The sequence below is a fragment of the Bombina bombina genome, chromosome 4 (assembly GCF_027579735.1).
Source record: "Bombina bombina isolate aBomBom1 chromosome 4, aBomBom1.pri, whole genome shotgun sequence".
Taxonomy (NCBI): Eukaryota; Metazoa; Chordata; class Amphibia; order Anura; family Bombinatoridae; genus Bombina; species Bombina bombina.
This window is the reverse complement of record NC_069502.1, coordinates 463,557,733-463,574,401: the sequence shown is the minus strand read 5'-3', so window position 1 is coordinate 463,574,401 and position 16,669 is coordinate 463,557,733. Positions and strand designations below refer to the sequence as shown.

The 16,669-nt window shown below is 38.0% G+C and overlaps 1 protein-coding gene across 1 annotated transcript in view; it reads left to right on the top strand.

Moving 5' to 3' along the window:
* The window catches only part of CLCN2 (chloride voltage-gated channel 2), a 385,429-nt gene that overhangs the window by 318,646 nt on the left and 50,114 nt on the right, over positions 1-16,669 (top strand). Inside the window, exons 18-20 of the mRNA XM_053710346.1 lie at positions 3,876-3,981; positions 4,078-4,148; positions 16,511-16,552. Of these exons, the coding sequence (XP_053566321.1) occupies positions 3,876-3,981; positions 4,078-4,148; positions 16,511-16,552 (219 nt within the window). The remainder of the gene's footprint in view (positions 1-3,875; positions 3,982-4,077; positions 4,149-16,510; positions 16,553-16,669) is intronic.

The following is a 16,669-nucleotide window of genomic DNA, read 5'->3' as shown; positions in this document are numbered from 1 at the left end:
ACAAATATGTGTAGCATAGAACCCTAAAGGGACATGAAACTCAACATTTTTCTTTCATGATTCAGACAGAGCATACAATTTAAAAAAAGGTTTAAATTTACTTCTATTAGCAAATTTACTTAGTTCTCATTGTATTCTTTGTTGAAGACATAAGTAGACATTTCTGGAGCAGTACATAACAGGAAACATTGCTGCCGCCTACTGTTTTGGCAAATGTATAACATAGTTATAAAACTGTTGCCAGTCACGTGCACGCTCCTACACCTTCCTACCTGCTTTTCAACAAAGAATAGCAGGAGAACAAAGTCAGTTGATAATAGAAGTAAATTGGATTTTAAAAATGTTTTGCTCTATCTGAATCATGAAAAAAATGTTTTTGAGTTTTATATCCCAAACTAATGTAATTTAACTTCTTAAATAAATGTTGGAGTATGAGACATACTCTCCAACATTTATTAAAGAAGTTAAATTGCATTAGTTTGGCAGGCACTAAATACTAACATTGAGGGATTTTTTTACTGTAATTCCCACTCCTGAAAACAATGACAATAAATTGCTCTTGTAGGCAGCCAGCTCATTTTAGTTTCATTTAAAGGGCCTCTAAAGCCAAATTAAAATTTCATGATTGAGATAAAGCACACAATTTAAAAAAAAAAAAATGTTTGTGCAAAAGTTTACAGAATATACATATATGCATTTTGTGATTAGCTGTCACATGATACAGGGGGGAGGGCAAATTGGATTAACCTTGTAATTTGCCAGAAAATATTCTATTGCTCATTTAAAATTTAAAGTAAGTGCTATTGCATTGTCTTTTCATTGTGTATTTGTCAATTATTCAATTATACTGTATTTAGTGGTCTTTTAATAATGTGCAGTATTTATTTATTAAACGCTTTTAAAATGCCTCAAGATTCTAGGTAATCTATTACCTACATTTCCTGTTGATTATGTAAAGATTACTTAAAGGGATATTAAACCGTTTGTTTCATTGTTATAATAAAAAAAGGCATTAAGCAGTGGCTAATAGAAACCGTTGCAATATGTATTATTATTCTTTAATTTAAATAGATTTTACCTTTTTATTTTATTTTTTTAAATTTAATTTGTGCAGTGTCCATTATTTCCTGTCACCGCCCTACAAGGAGACTATGTTCTCTACAGGAAGCTTATCTAGGAAGATGTCATAAAAGTTCCAGAGTTTAGCATTAAGTGAACAGACTAGATAATCAGGGAGTCAGATTTGCACATGGTCAGAACTGGCAGAATGAAACTTAAGTTTAAAAAATGTCTTCACTCTTATAGGGGCTACAAAGAGAGATTCTAGGAGCTAATTTTGCCAGAAAACAAATAAGTTGTTTGGTGTTTTTTTTTTTTTTTACACAATCTGTTAATCTTTCAAATAACATTCAGACTCTGCTATATGTATTGGAGCTCTGGAGAGTGCTCTGCTTAGATTATATGGGCTGGGCAGTATTGCAGTCTGTTGGCTGTACCATCTACTAGCACAACTAGGAGCTGCCAAAGCGAGAGGTAAACATGCATTAAGGCCTAGATTACAATTGGAGCGCCAATTTATCTCGCTGCCGCAAATAGGCAAATTTGCCCATTTGCGGGCATGTGATAAATAACCAGCCATTACAAGTGGCTGGTTATTGCTACTACGAACTTGCGGTAGCAATTAGCGCTTAAAAAATTAACCAGACGTCAGTTATCTGGTTAATTTTTTAAATGTCCCCCAATTACCCCCAAAATACAGTGTCTAGTGTTAGTTTTAACCCCTTAATGACCACAATGTACCCTGTATGTCACTGGTCGTTAATGGTTTTTTCAGGACATAATAGCACAAGTCTAGCAAGAACACACTAGTAATACCCTCCCTCCAGCAGGCTTTGTGGAATATAGCAGTCTCAACGCTGGTGGCAAGACCGCGCTATAAAACAATCAAGTCCCAAAAAAAGGCCAGTGTCATACAGGGTACGTCGCTGGTCCTTAAGGGGTTAAAATAAAAAATAGTAGCAATAGGCGGCTGTAGGGTGTTAGAAAAAAAACGGCAATGAAAAGTGCTTTTACATTGCCGTCTATGGGAACTGTGTGTTCCCTGTAAATATATATGTATATGCTTATTTATATATATTTATATATATATATATATATATATATATATATATATATATATGTGTGTGTGTGTATATACACATATTACCCCATAAATATACTGTATATATGTATATAATCATATGCGTATATATATTTATATTTGCTACCCATCGCTGCGCGATCTCCCCCCATTGCTGCACTAGTTCTCATGCCGTGTCTCACGGCGTAAGAATGAGGCTCCATTGGAGCCTATGGAAGCACACATTGCTTCCGTGCAATGGCAATGCAAATGTGAGGTCGTGTTAGCATTGCACCTCACTCGTAATACCAGTTCACATTTGTGTGCGCTGGTATTACAAACTGGAGCGCAAATATCGCTCCACTTATAATCTGGCCCTAAATGGGGTGCTAAAAAGTACTTTTCTTTTAATCTCTATACAGAAAAACAGGGATATTTACAGAAAAATCTTGAAAATTAATACTTGACAGATTTTTTTTGTTCAGTTTATTGCCCCATGAACGTGACTAATTGCTCCATTCAGCTGTCTAGTTTTCATAATTACAAATACAGCTGAGCCAGTACACATATTATAAGCTTTGCATGCCCTCTAGTTAGATGATTCTGGACGGCACATTTTCTAGTGTTCAGTGGCTGTTTAAATATATGGTTGACAGATTTGTGATATACAGGGATTTTCCCAACCTTGAACCAGTCACCATTTTGTCACAAAAAGGGTAATCAGACCTTTCCACCTTAACCAGTTTGTCACAGGCTAGCCACTCCAGGCAAGCCTGTGAATCAGTTCAGTTGGTGCAAGGGTTAACAAACATTCTCTCATCTTTACTAGACCCAGAAAAATGCCCAACTTTAATGCCACCCACACTAACCTATCTCTATTGCCACCACTTTAGGATTATAATATGGGAAATCCTAAAGAAAAACCCAGACTAGCAGATTAAATATCCCAAATTTTGGCACAAATCATCTAAAAACACAATACTGTTATTAGTCTCTTAGGTAACATGGTACAGATATTACGAAAACATAACAAAGGAATATTTATTATAAGTAAAAAGGTTCAAAGTGCACTTATATAAAAAAAGTAATTGACAAACACAAATACATACAAAAGCAAACAGTTTTAAAATATAAGGAGAAAATATAACAGAAACGAATACTGTACTAGCTTAGATTTATGTCACAAGGGTGCTTGGCAATAAAATTGGTTATACTGTTGTCCACAGCCTTCCTGTAGAATGGCAATATTATTTTGCTGTATTCACCATTAGATTAATTTTTATCCTGAGGTCAGGCTTCAGACCAGACCCCTTCCAGAGTATGCAAGGAAGGTAGCCATCCCTTTTTTATGGCAAGCCATAAACCAAATTGCAAGCTCTGGCTGAAGTTAAAGTATACCTTATAATTTTAGTTATGTATACATAGTACACATACACTTATAAGCAATTACATTTCGACAACATGATGACTATTTTGATACCAAATATGACATATCAGTAACATAATAGTGATTAAAACGTGTCTTAGGGTATCCTAGAGTGTCACCTCTAATTGACCTCAGGTTTGTGTCTTAAAAAGAGTGAATTGTCTCCTAGATGTAGGTAATAAAATAATTGAAAGAACTTTTTTATATAGTTCTAGCCAGGAAAGGGGAATACAGGACACACAAGAAAAAGAAAGAAACCGATGACTGTACTTATGTACAACAAAATCTGCATTCTCTGGGGTCATTGCATCCAATATGTTTTCTTTACAGATTGGAACAGAACAGTCTACATTATCACTGTCTCGAATTGAGAGTGGGAAGCCTTTGAAACCAGCCTTAAAACGAAGCCTTAGTAGCCGGAACGAACTTCCTCCAGGTATATGGCATAGGAATTGCTAGCAAAAAATGTCTGTCCTGCATTCCTACAATAACAGTCGGTCATTAAATGGTGTTTAATATCTTTCCTCTGCAGATGGTACTGATAACTCAATTACTGCCTTGAAAAGCATCTTCTGCACAAGAGATTTCAGCGACCCCATGGAGGTCAGAACCCTAATATCCTCAACCTCACAGAATCATAATTACCTTCTCTCACAGTGACCTGATTGATTCAACTCTTTGCCACAACATTCATAAATAACTTAATTTTCCTGATTTTTTCCTCAGTCCTTTCTAAATGAATCTAATTAACACTGCAATCACTATTGTCTTGTCCTTGTTACTAACCATGCAGTACTTCCCTTCTGTTTTTTTTATATTCTTGCTAACACTAAAGTCTATTGGGATACCTGAATCTCCATCAAAGATTAAATCCAAAAAAGTGCATCTATGTTTGGGGGTAAGTTTGGTACAATATTCTCCGCTGTGTATCTTTCCAACAGCCCGCTAAGGGTTAATCACAAGCACATAACACTTGCTAATTAGTATTCACATACAGTATTCATTAAAGGCACATCGGCAACCTTTTCTAAATTCACTAAGAAGAATTCTTTAAACTATAACAAATTTCTATCAGAAAGAGAAATTACACAATAGGTTAATAATTTCATGCAACTAGATGTCTTACAGACATTTTTTTCAGCTCTTCAGTGTTTTTATTCCCCCTCTGTGCTGACTAAGAGGTCACTCAGACCGAGGCTAAAGGCTGAAGCAGTGTAGACATAGAATGATGTCTTCTGTGATTAGCATAGATTTAAAAAAAAATGCTAAGTCGTGAAAATAAATAGCTAGAGGAAAAGACTTTGACAAAGATAAAATGCCTGCTAAACATTTATCTGACTGAATGTATTAAACTATTCCTAAAGGGAAGTGGGCCTTATTTTAGCTCTAAGTAATTATTCAGGGTGAACGGGGGGAAAAAAGAAAAAGTTTTCCAGTTGTTTTTAAGACAGACATTATACGATAGTACTTATTTGGATATATAATAGCTCATACCTTGTGAAGGTTTACAATTGATACCTGAGGCTCACCTTATCTAGTAGTATGTAAAACACAAAATAATGAACAAATTATGCTAGCCTGCTAAATAAAGATACTTCATAATAAAAGAGTACGCTTCTGAGAATCTTTCTGCTAAGAAAGGTTATTGTTTATATACATTCGCTATATTCTAACTTTAGAAGGGATTTTAGCTGTGTTTTCTGTTACGCTGTATAACAATCAGGGCCGGATTTACATCTCAGGCACAAAACCCCCAAAACATTTTCTGTAGTGTAGCTACCCCATCCTGCTGGGTATATATACACACACACACACACACACACACATATATATACAGGGAGTGCAGAATTATTAGGCAAATGAGTATTTTGACCACATCATCCTCTTTATGCATGTTGTCTTACTCCAAGCTGTATAGGCTCGAAAGCCTACTACTAATTAAGCATATTAGGTGATGTGCATCTCTGTAATGAGAAGGGATGTGGTCTAATGACATCAACACCCTATATCAGGTGTGCATAATTATTAGGCAACTTCCTTTCCTTTGGCAAAATGGGTCAAAAGAAGGACTTGACAGGCTCAGAAAAGTAAAAAATAGTGAGATATCTTGCAGAGGGATGCAGCACTCTTAAAATTGCAAAGCTTCTGAAGCGTGATCATCGAACAATCAAGCGTTTCATTCAAAATAGTCAACAGGGTCGCAAGAAGCGTGTGGAAAAACCAAGGCGCAAAATAACTGCCCATGAACTGAGAAAAGTCAAGCGTGCAGCTGCCAAGATGCCACTTGCCACCAGTTTGGCCATATTTCAGAGCTGCAACATCACTGGAGTGCCCAAAAGCACAAGGTGTGCAATACTCAGAGACATGGCCAAGGTAAGAAAGGCTGAAAGACGACCACCACTGAACAAGACACACAAGCTGAAACGTCAAGACTGGGCCAAGAAATATCTCAAGACTGATTTTTCTAAGGTTTTATGGACTGATGAAATGAGAGTGAGTCTTGATGGGCCAGATGGATGGGCCCGTGGCTGGATTGGTAAAGGGCAGAAAGCTCCAGTCCGACTCAGACGCCAGCAAGGTGGAGGTGGAGTGCTGGTTTGGGCTGGTATCATCAAAGATGAGCTTGTGGGGCCTTTTTGGGTTGAGGATGGAGTCAAGCTCAACTCCCAGTCCTACTGCCAGTTTCTGGAAGACACCTTCTTCAAGCAGTGGTACAGGAAGAAGTCTGCATCCTTCAAGAAAAACATGATTTTCATGCAGGACAATGCTCCATCACACGCGTCCAAGTACTCCACAGCGTGGCTGGCAAGAAAGGGTATAAAAGAAGAAAATCTAATGACATGGCCTCCTTGTTCACCTGATCTGAACCCCATTGAGAACCTGTGGTCCATCATCAAATGTGAGATTTACAAGGAGGGAAAACAGTACACCTCTCTGAACAGTGTCTGGGAGACTGTGGTTGCTGCTGCACGCAATGTTGATGGTGAACAGATCAAAACACTGACAGAATCCATGGATGGCAGGCTTTTGAGTGTCCTTGCAAAGAAAGGTGGCTATATTGGTCACTGATTTGTTTTTGTTTTGTTTTTGAATGTCAGAAATGTATATTTGTGAATGTTGAGATGTTATATTGGTTTCACTGGTAAAAATAAATAATTGAAATGGGTATATATTTGTTTTTTGTTAAGTTGCCTAATAATTATGCACAGTAATAGTCACCTGCACACACAGATATCCCCCTAAAATAGCTATAACTAAAAACTACTTCCAAAACTATTCAGCTTTGATATTAATGAGTTTTTTGGGTTCATTGAGAACATGGTTGTTGTTCAATAATAAAATTAATCCTCAAAAATACAACTTGCCTAATAATTCTGCACTCCCTGTATATATTTATACACACACATACACATATATATATATATATATATATATATATACACACACACATATATATATATATATTTATTTCCTAAGATATGGTGAGTCCATGGCTTCATCAATTACTGTTGGGAATACCACTCCTGGACAGCAGGAGGAGGCAAAGAGCACCACAGTCAAAACTGTTAAGTATCACTTCCCTTCCCACAACCCCCAGTCATTCTCTTTGCCTTCAGTGCATGGAGGAGGTGAAGTTTTGGTGTCTGAAGAAGATTGGATTTATTTCACTTCAATCAAGGTTTTATTATTTTGAAAGCCAGAGTAGGCTTACTCTGATCTTTCTTCTCAAGATTGGGTCTAGACGTACTCCACGTTAATCTCTTCAGTTGGGCAGTGGGGGCTTTTAAGCAGTTAGGAACTTGTGAAGTGGGCTTTGCTGCGTTTTCCTAACATGTTGCTGCCCTGGTATAGAAAGCCAGAGTAGGTTTACTCTGTTCTTTCCTTTTCCACAGGTCTCTGTAAGGAGTTGCGTCCTTTCATACTGTGTGAACTGTCCTCCTGCCAGACGGCCAAACTGCAGGTAAGTGCCTTTTGTTCTTCCAGGTTTGGGAGACTGTGCACTTCAGATGGTTAAGCTGCAGCGTTACATGGGACTTATATATCCTTTGGAAGGATATTGGCAGGCAGGGAGCAGGCATGTTGTGTGATAGAGACTAGGGGTTATTACTTTATTGGGTTTTAAGTATATACCTCTTTCTTACTGCGGGATATGGGCTATGCTAAGCAAACTACTGGCTTTATATTTTATATGGATGTATGTTCATACTTTTTTTTGGCTGCTAACATTCATAATAGTGTGTTTGGAATCGACATCTTAGTCTCCACAGTTAAAGCGCTGTGATGTATGTATGGAAATCTCTGTTTTTTCACTGTGATTTATTCTGAGTGTGAAATTCTTATCTATCTGAATAAAATGACAGAAAATGTTACATTTCTAAGGACATGCATGACTGCCATGCTTCTGTTGTATGTTTTCTCGTTGGCGGGGTGACCTGCTTCTCCGCTTAGTTTCTGACTTGGAGCGGAGTGGCATGTATTTTTATTTCTGCATATCTGGCAGTATCAGACATTTGCTAGAACGGGGATCAAGTGAAAATCAGAAAATGTTTAAACTGACTTGTGGTTGTGCTTCAGTGGGAGTAAGTTGAAAACACAGAAAATGTTTAATCTGCTTTCCCGTTGCGCCTCAGTTAACTCTTTAGTGAGTAGAAGGCATAATTATTTGTATGCTTCCCTAGCTTAGTGCTAGTTTCCTCATATGGATCGTGTATTGAGAAGTGCAACCATGATTATGCAAATTTCATTTTAGGAGCACTATCTGTGTTCTTTTTAAAGTGCCAGTACATAGCATATTTACATATTACATATTTAAATGTTAAACAAAATAATTTTGTTTTTCAGTTTTGTTATTTTTGAAGCACAAATTGTTTTTTTATGCATGTCTGTGCTGCTTGCTTAGCTATAACCTTCTCATATAGAGATAGTTTATTGCCCGCTGAACCCAAAGTCTCATAGGATAATACTGTTCAGGCAATGCCACAGTTTTCTCCTCAAAAGTCCCAAGCCCCAATGGCGTCACATACAGTGCCCTGCGGTTTCTCTTAATCTCCTGGAGGAGTTTATTTGCCTGCAGAAATTGCTGTTCAGGTATCTTCTGCGGTATCTGTGGCATTATCTGTTTTTCCTATACTAAAGGGAATTTGCAAAGGAATATTTGAGATTCAGATAATAAGGCTTCTGTTCCATATGCTGCTACATAGATTATCCTTCCTTATAGGTCTGATTAGGAGGATACCTCAGTAGCATCTGAAGGTGAAATCTCAAATTCGGACAGTATAATTCCTTCATCTGATGCTGAAGTAGTATCCTTCAGAATTTAGCTTGAACACATTCGTGTTTGGTTAAAGGAGGTTTGGGCTAATTTGGTGCGACTCCGATACGTATGTCGTTGTCAACCCTAAGAATCTAGTAAACTTTATAAATACTAGGATTCCTCTGTGGAAGTTTTTCCTGTTCAAGACTGTGCTAGCAGATTTTTACAGAAATGTAAGATCAGGGATTCCTTTTCCCCACCTCCTGTCTTTGAAAAGATGTTTCTTGTTAATGTCTACATTAAAGATCATGACGCATGGTGCCTAAAATAGTAGGGCATTTCTACTCTGGCCAAGCGATCTACGATTCCTAGAGAGGGTAATTGTTCTTTTCTGGATCAATGGACTAAGCTGAAGGCTTACATGGAAGTTTGTTTTGCCACTGTGTCATGTGCGGCATCTTATTGGAGCAGTGCCTTGGTTGATCCAATTTGGTAGGGACTGCTTTGGAGGAGATTCAGAACAGAATTAAGGCTATTAAGCTAGCCAATTCTTTTATTTCTGATGCTACTATGCAGTTGTTTAGTCGGGAGCCAAGATATCTGGCTTCGCTGTGCTAGCCCGTGCGGAGTTGTGGCTATATTCATGTTCAGTGGATTTTTTCTTTCAGGCCCTGCATCTGATGCTTCCTTACAAGGGTAAGACCTTGTTTGGTCCTGATCTGAAATGAATATTTCTGATACTTCGGCAAAAGGGTCTTTTCTACCACAAGTAAATATGAATAGACCTAAAGGAGTTTGCCCCCAATCCGGGATCGATCCGGGTGGGGGGCGGATTCTCTCTGTTTGTCTTCAAACATGGATACGAGTTGTTTCAGATAGGCTGCGGAGTCGGACATAGTATCTCAGGTTTTCTACATAGAATTCATACCTTTTTCCCAGAGGCAGGTCCCTCCTCTAAATTTTATCTGCAGGCCAGATAACAGTGATACATTTTTGAAGTTCCCTGTGAGCCTGTGAGTGATAGTGTCAGTTCCTGTAAGGGAACAGGGTCTAGAATTCTTTTCATTCCTGTTCGTGGTTCCCGAAAACGCGGGCATTTTTCGTCCAATGATAGATCTACAGTGTCTCAACACGTTTTCTCAGGGTACTGTCCTTTAAAATGGAAACCAGTGGTTCCATTCTTCCTTTGGTCCAAGAGGGTCAGTTCATGGTGACCATAGACCTGGAGGACACATATTTTCAAGTTCATGAGTTTTGCCTTTCTGTCAAACACTCTCAGTTTGAGGCTCTTACCTTTGGCCTTGCCACAGCTCCCAGAGGGGGCTATCTTAGCAGTGATCAGATTTCAGGGTTTTGCTGTGGTTCCATTCATGGACGACACAATGGTTCAGGCGCCATCTTTTCAACATGCATAATCTCATACAGAGATTTTGTTGTCAGTTCTTCATTCTCACGGATAGGAAGTGAATCTGAAAATGGGTTCCCTTGTTCCAGCTACAGGAACAGGTTTAGGTCAAATTTTGGATAAACTGTATTTTCTAAAAAGTTACTGTTAGATAAAGCCAATTTACAGAAATGCAACCCCTTTGTTGCCACTCATTAGCATTCTGTTGTAAAATTCTTAATAGTAATGAACAAACATCTCCATAGAATAGTTTTTAACTACTGGGTTCATTTTCTGAAAATGTGTATAACATGTGTATATAGACATGATCTTTGTGTTGACACCAAAACCAATTTAATTGGCCTCTTTCTTAATTGCAGATGTTTCTGTAAGTTAGAGTCAGACAGCACCAATTTTCTTGGTCACTAGTACTACTCACTCAGCAGGCTGCAGACAGGCGACTCGACAAGGGCAGATAGGCTCCGACAGCAAGAGCAGCAATGAGTACTCAGCTCACTTTACTTTCCCGCTACTCTGAGGCTGAGGGCGGCACCCGACATAATGTGACGTAGGCGTGGTGTGGGCGTGACGCCGCCCGGTCCGCCCCAAACAACCCACAATCAGCAAACCAAATGTGGAGCTGCCTGCGTGCGCTGCGCCGACCACAGGCGGCACTGACTGGAGTCGACTGGACTAGAGTCAGGGTTGGAGGGACAGTCAGGGACGACTCTTACTTGCTAAGTTCTGCTTGCTATTGCTAGAGTAGTCGCTCCTCGGCTCGACCCCCCCCCCCCCGCCCCCTCCCAAAAACGGGCGTAACTAAAGTGTTACAACAGCAAAGTCCAAAAAATAAAAAAAAAGTTAAAAGTTTAAAAATGTTTTTTTTTTTTTTTTTAAATACTCTGGCCGTGGCGCCCATGCTGCATTGCGCCTGTAGGCACATTCCTACAGGCGCAATGCAAATCCGGGCCTGATAACAATCAGGATTCCAGTATTGACCTTCACTGTTGACCCAATCTATCAGGTCAGATATTTAAGCTTTTTTGGATTCATGGGTGAATCTTTATATCACAGTCTTACTGCTATTTATTTATTTTTAGAAAAGGAATTGGGTGCTTGAGGTTAAAACTGTTAATGTATTTTGCCACACTGATTATACAGGCCAGAATAATATATTATCTTCAGGCAAAAATATATTTGCCTTGTCCCGAAATTATACTAACATTGCCAACTATAAGATATCTTGCGCATTACATGTACAATAAACAGACATACTGCACACTATTGTTTATGGTGGAAGTGAATTTGTCTTGACAAAGCCGAAATGTCTATTTTAAAGACTGATTGACCAATAAAGCTTTTTTTTACTTTCTTAAGATATTTAATATATATTTGCCTCTTTTCCCTGTATTTAACATTGAGTTGGCTAGTAACTTCTCTCCTCTGACTAGTCCTACAGTGATATTTTCCACATATATATATATATATATATATATATACACACACACAGATTACGAGTGGATCGCAAATGAAAGTTTCCGATTGAGCATTAATTGAGCTAGAAGTAAATTTTTTGCGCTTGCGTTCATATTAAGAGTTGAAAGTAAATTGTTTTCGCTCTCACGCTAACCCAACTAACGCAAAAATCTGAAGTTAGAATATCGCATGCACATTCACGTATTCCCCACATAGAAGTCAAAGGAGAAAAACAAGTGAAAAACACCCCACTCTTGCACAAACCTGATCTCATATTTAGATATAGATATATACAGATATATCTATTTAAAAATACTTAGAACATATTTTGTTATGTGTAGAACATTGGAATGTGAAATATTCACAGTAAATACATAGTTCAAAAAACCTTTTTAACTATAAATATGCTTTTACATGTTTTCATCTACTTAACGGCAAATGGCTCCAATGTACTTTCATATGTATGTCTATATATGTGTACATATGTATTTATGTGTTTATATGTGTATGTCTATAAATCCATATATACACATATAAATACATAAGTTCATATGTACACATAAATAGACACTGCAGCACACACATAAAAAAAAGTCCAGCACTCGCTCACAAGCTCTCAGCTAGGATTAAAAGCAAAACTGGAAGAGTTAGTTACCGCATTTGGTCAAATGGGACAAGCCCAGGTACCACGTCAAGGTCTCTTCCACATACCTGAGTCCATAATACAGCCACACAACTGCAGCCACGCACACAAATGCAAGCTAATAATCAAACAAACTTGGAACAAGTCAGGGTTCACAGACTTACGTAATCACCCTGGGTGTAAGCAAAACAAGGAGAAAGGACAGCACATCCAGACTGGACAGGGTACACATCCCATGACACATAAACAGGCTCAGCTTTGGTTGCTATCGCACTCACATAAAGCTACACTATTTACAGAGTCACAGGCAGTTAACCCCAGGCCTGCCTGGGTGCAAATCCATGGGTGAATTACAGAAACAGACACTGCAGCATACACATAAAAAAAAGTCCAGCACTCGCTCACAAGCTCTCAGCTAGGATTAAAAGCAAAACTGGAAGAGTTAGTTACCGCATTTGTCCAAATGGGACAAGTCCAGGTACCACGTCAAGGTCTCTTCCACATACCTGAGTCCCTAATACAGCCACACAACTGCAGCCACACACACAAATGCAAGCTAATAATCAAACAAACTGGGAACAAGTCAGGGTTCACCCTGGGCACCTGGCGTAAGCAAAACAAGGAGAAAGGACAGCACATCCAGACCGGACGAGGTACACATCCCATGACCGGTCTGGATGTGCTGTCCTTTCTCCTTGTTTTGCTTACGCCCAGGGTGATTACATAAGTCTGTGAACCCTGACTTGTTCCCAGTTTGTTTGATTATTAGCTTGCATTTGTGTGCGTGGCTGCAGTTGTGTGGCTGTATTAGGGACTCAGGTATGTGGAAGAAACCTTGACGTGGTACCTGGGCTTGTCCCATTTGGCCAAATGCAGTAACTAACTCTTCCAGATTTGCTTTTAATCCTATCTGAGAGCTTGTGAGCGAGTGCTGGACTTTTTTTTGTGTGTGCTGCAGTGTCTGTTTCTGTAATTCAACCATGGACTTGCACCCAGGCAGGCCCGGGTTAACTGCCTGTGACTCTGTAAATAGTGTAGCTTTATGTTAGTGCCATATCAACAAAAGCTGAGCCTGTTTATAGGTCATGGAATGTGTACCCGGTCCGGTCTGAATGTGCTGTCCTTTATCCTTGTTTTTCTTACGCCCAGGGTGATTACATAAGTCTGTGAACTCTGACTTGCTCCCAGTTTGTTTGATTATTAGCTTGCATTTGTGTGCGTGGCTGCAGTTGTGTGGCTGTATTAGGGACTCAGGTATGTGGAAGAGACCTTGACGTGGTACCTGGGCTTGTCCAATTTGGCCAAATGCGGTAACTAACTCTTCCAGTTTTGCTTTTAATCCTAGCTGAGAGCTTGTGAGCGAGTGCTGGACTTTTTTTATGTGTGTGCTGCAGTGTCTGTTTCTGTAATTCACCCATGAACTTGCTCCCAGGCAGGCCCAGGGTTAACTGCCTGTGACTCTGTAAATAGTGTAGCTTTATGTGAGTGCGATAGCAACCAAAGCTGAGCCTGTTTATGGGTCATGGGATGTGTACCCAGTCCGGTCTGGATGTGCTGTCCTTTCTCCTTGTTTTGCTTACACACACATATATATATATATATATATATATATATACATATTTAAAAATGTATATCTATGTATGTCTGTTAAAGCCCTTTGCCTGTTTTTTTTTCTAGTGTAAATTGTGATTGCACTCACGCGATCGCATGTACTTTCAAGTCGTAATACGAGCGGGTAAGCCAGACGAGCGCAAACCCTTGCGATAAAGCCCATATCACTCGGGTGCAAAAGTTTGCGCTCCACTCATAGTCTTACCCCTAATAAATATATATATATATGTGTGTGTGTGTGTGTGTGTCTTTTTCCACTAAAAGCACATGTTTTTAAATGTAGACTGATCACTTAAAAAAAGGTATATTTAGTTTATATAAATACCCAAATATGACAACGGTGTATGGTAAATAACAGCATGGTAGTGTATTATCTTCATTTTCTGTATTCACAAAAAGCTAAGGATGCCGTGCCTATATTTTTCATTTCAAAGTAGTAATTCAATTAAATATATTGAACCATCTTTGCACCGTCTTACAAGTCATCTAGAAAACGTGTAGGAATAAAATAGCTAAAACAGTAGATACATTTTAAACTAAACAAAATTGTGATTTCACAGAGGGGTAATTAAAATCATTTTGTCATTGTTTTCATTTTAATTAGTGCTGCGGAATCTGTTGGCACAAACAAATGTTAATAAAAATGTACATACTCATTATATTAACAAATAATAGTAAAATGACACCTATTTTTACATTTACCTATTGATTAGGATACCTGTAAGAATGTTGAGGCCTAAAACCAAAAGAAAAAAAAAATAAAGATAATAGTTTTTGACGGATTACCTTTATCACTATAATAAACTACACGACTTGACAGCTGTATACATGCAATTGCTTTTTTGATTGGAAGGATCAACCCTCTTTCAAATGAGACATCTTATGATATAATAAGGGCTTCTTAAAGGGACACTCAGGTTAAATTAAATTTTCATGATTCACCTACAGCATATCATTTTAAACAACTTTCCAATTTACTTCCATTAAAAAAAATGTGCACAGTCTTTTATATTTACAATTTTTGAGTCAACAGATCCTACTGAGCATGTGCAAGAATTCACAGACTATACGTATATGCATTTGTTATTGGCTGATTGCTATCACATGCTACAAGGGGAGTGGAAATATACATAACTTTGAAATGTGTTATAAAAAAATCTACTACTCATTTGAAGTTCAGACTAAGTGCTATTGCATTGTCTTGTTATCTTGCATTTGTTGATTATGCAAATCTAATGTGTTGACTGGTCCTTTAAGAACTTAAGACCACTCCCCCAAATACAATGAATGTTAGAGGTTTATGTTATTGTTATGACAAATGCATCATAGCTGTATACGACAATTATGTCTCTCTGTGTTTTGTCATTCACAACAGAGGAGCCTTAATTTGTTCTATATTATATATGTGCATTCAGAGGTTTTGGATACTTTTGAATGCAGAAGGTGGAGGCTGCTTGTGCCATTCAGCTATTTTCAGAGCCAAATTTATTCTTGTGAAACTGCAACACAATAGGATCTGGATTTGCACAGAATTAGTGTGTTGCCGTTTCACAAGAATAAATTTGGCTCTGAAAATGGCCGAATGGCACGAGTGTCCGCTGCCTTCTGCATGCGGAAGTATCTGAAAGCTCCCAATGCAAATATCAATTCTATATGTATACGGATGTTTCAGGTGATAATTGTTTCTATGGTGACCCCCTGATAGCTATTTAGTCATGTGACCCCATCATTTAAAAAAAGAACAATTTCCCTTTTAAACAAGAGAACAGTGTCTCTCTATGCCAAGAGGGTTTAATAGGGGCCCTAATAAAGCTCCATTCTCTTTAGTCAAAATTAAATTTTTATGACATTTATGTCATCTGCATCTTAGAGAGATATGCAACTTCTTATTTATAAGTCCCCCCTCTTTTAAACAAAGGGTCTCATGTTTAGGGAGCCAATTTATGCGTTATGTAAATTGTTTAGGGGGTCAATTTATGGGTTCCCTCTTTGCGTCTAGACCTGTCGCAACAAATAAAAATGGAAAAACCTAGTGGCACTAGAGGACAACTTGTGCTTTGGAAACATAGCAGAAAAAAAATATTTGCAAGAATTTAAAGGTGCAGAAATATTTTTTTTAGTAATATTGTGAAAGTAAAGGGTCATTATAGCGATTTAATGACATGCTGTAATTCAAAGTTTTAGAGACATTGCAAAGCTGTGTGTTTAACCACCGCAAAGGTGTTAAACACAAAAAATATTACAGCTTGGGGTTTGCAGAGTATTGCTGGTCCCAAGCAAAAAACTGCCATTTAACAAATCAGCAACACTAATGGCACAACCCAGCTGAGGACCTTTAAGAGTTTATGTTTTAAATTCCATTAAAGGTACATAAAAGGCATTTGTTGTATGTATAATATACATTAGCAATTAAGGACTGAATTGCAAAAGTTATTTAGATACTGAAGAAGTATTTTAAAAGCTTTTAAAACTGCTCATACATACATTTAGATAAATATACACTAATATATAGGCACATAAGCACACTCAAGCATATACAGACACATATATGGCTACTGTTAGGCTTTTCGTATGATTTGAACTCCTTTCTATTACAGGGAGAAGATATGGATGAAATAGATACGATGACTCCATCACAGGTAAGTGGGAAGGTTTTTGCTATCAGACTCTCTAAAGAAGTGTTTTCTGTTTGAGACTATAATCAGTTTTTTTTTTTTATAATAATATGCTAAATAGCTATTTTAAAGTGATGGTAA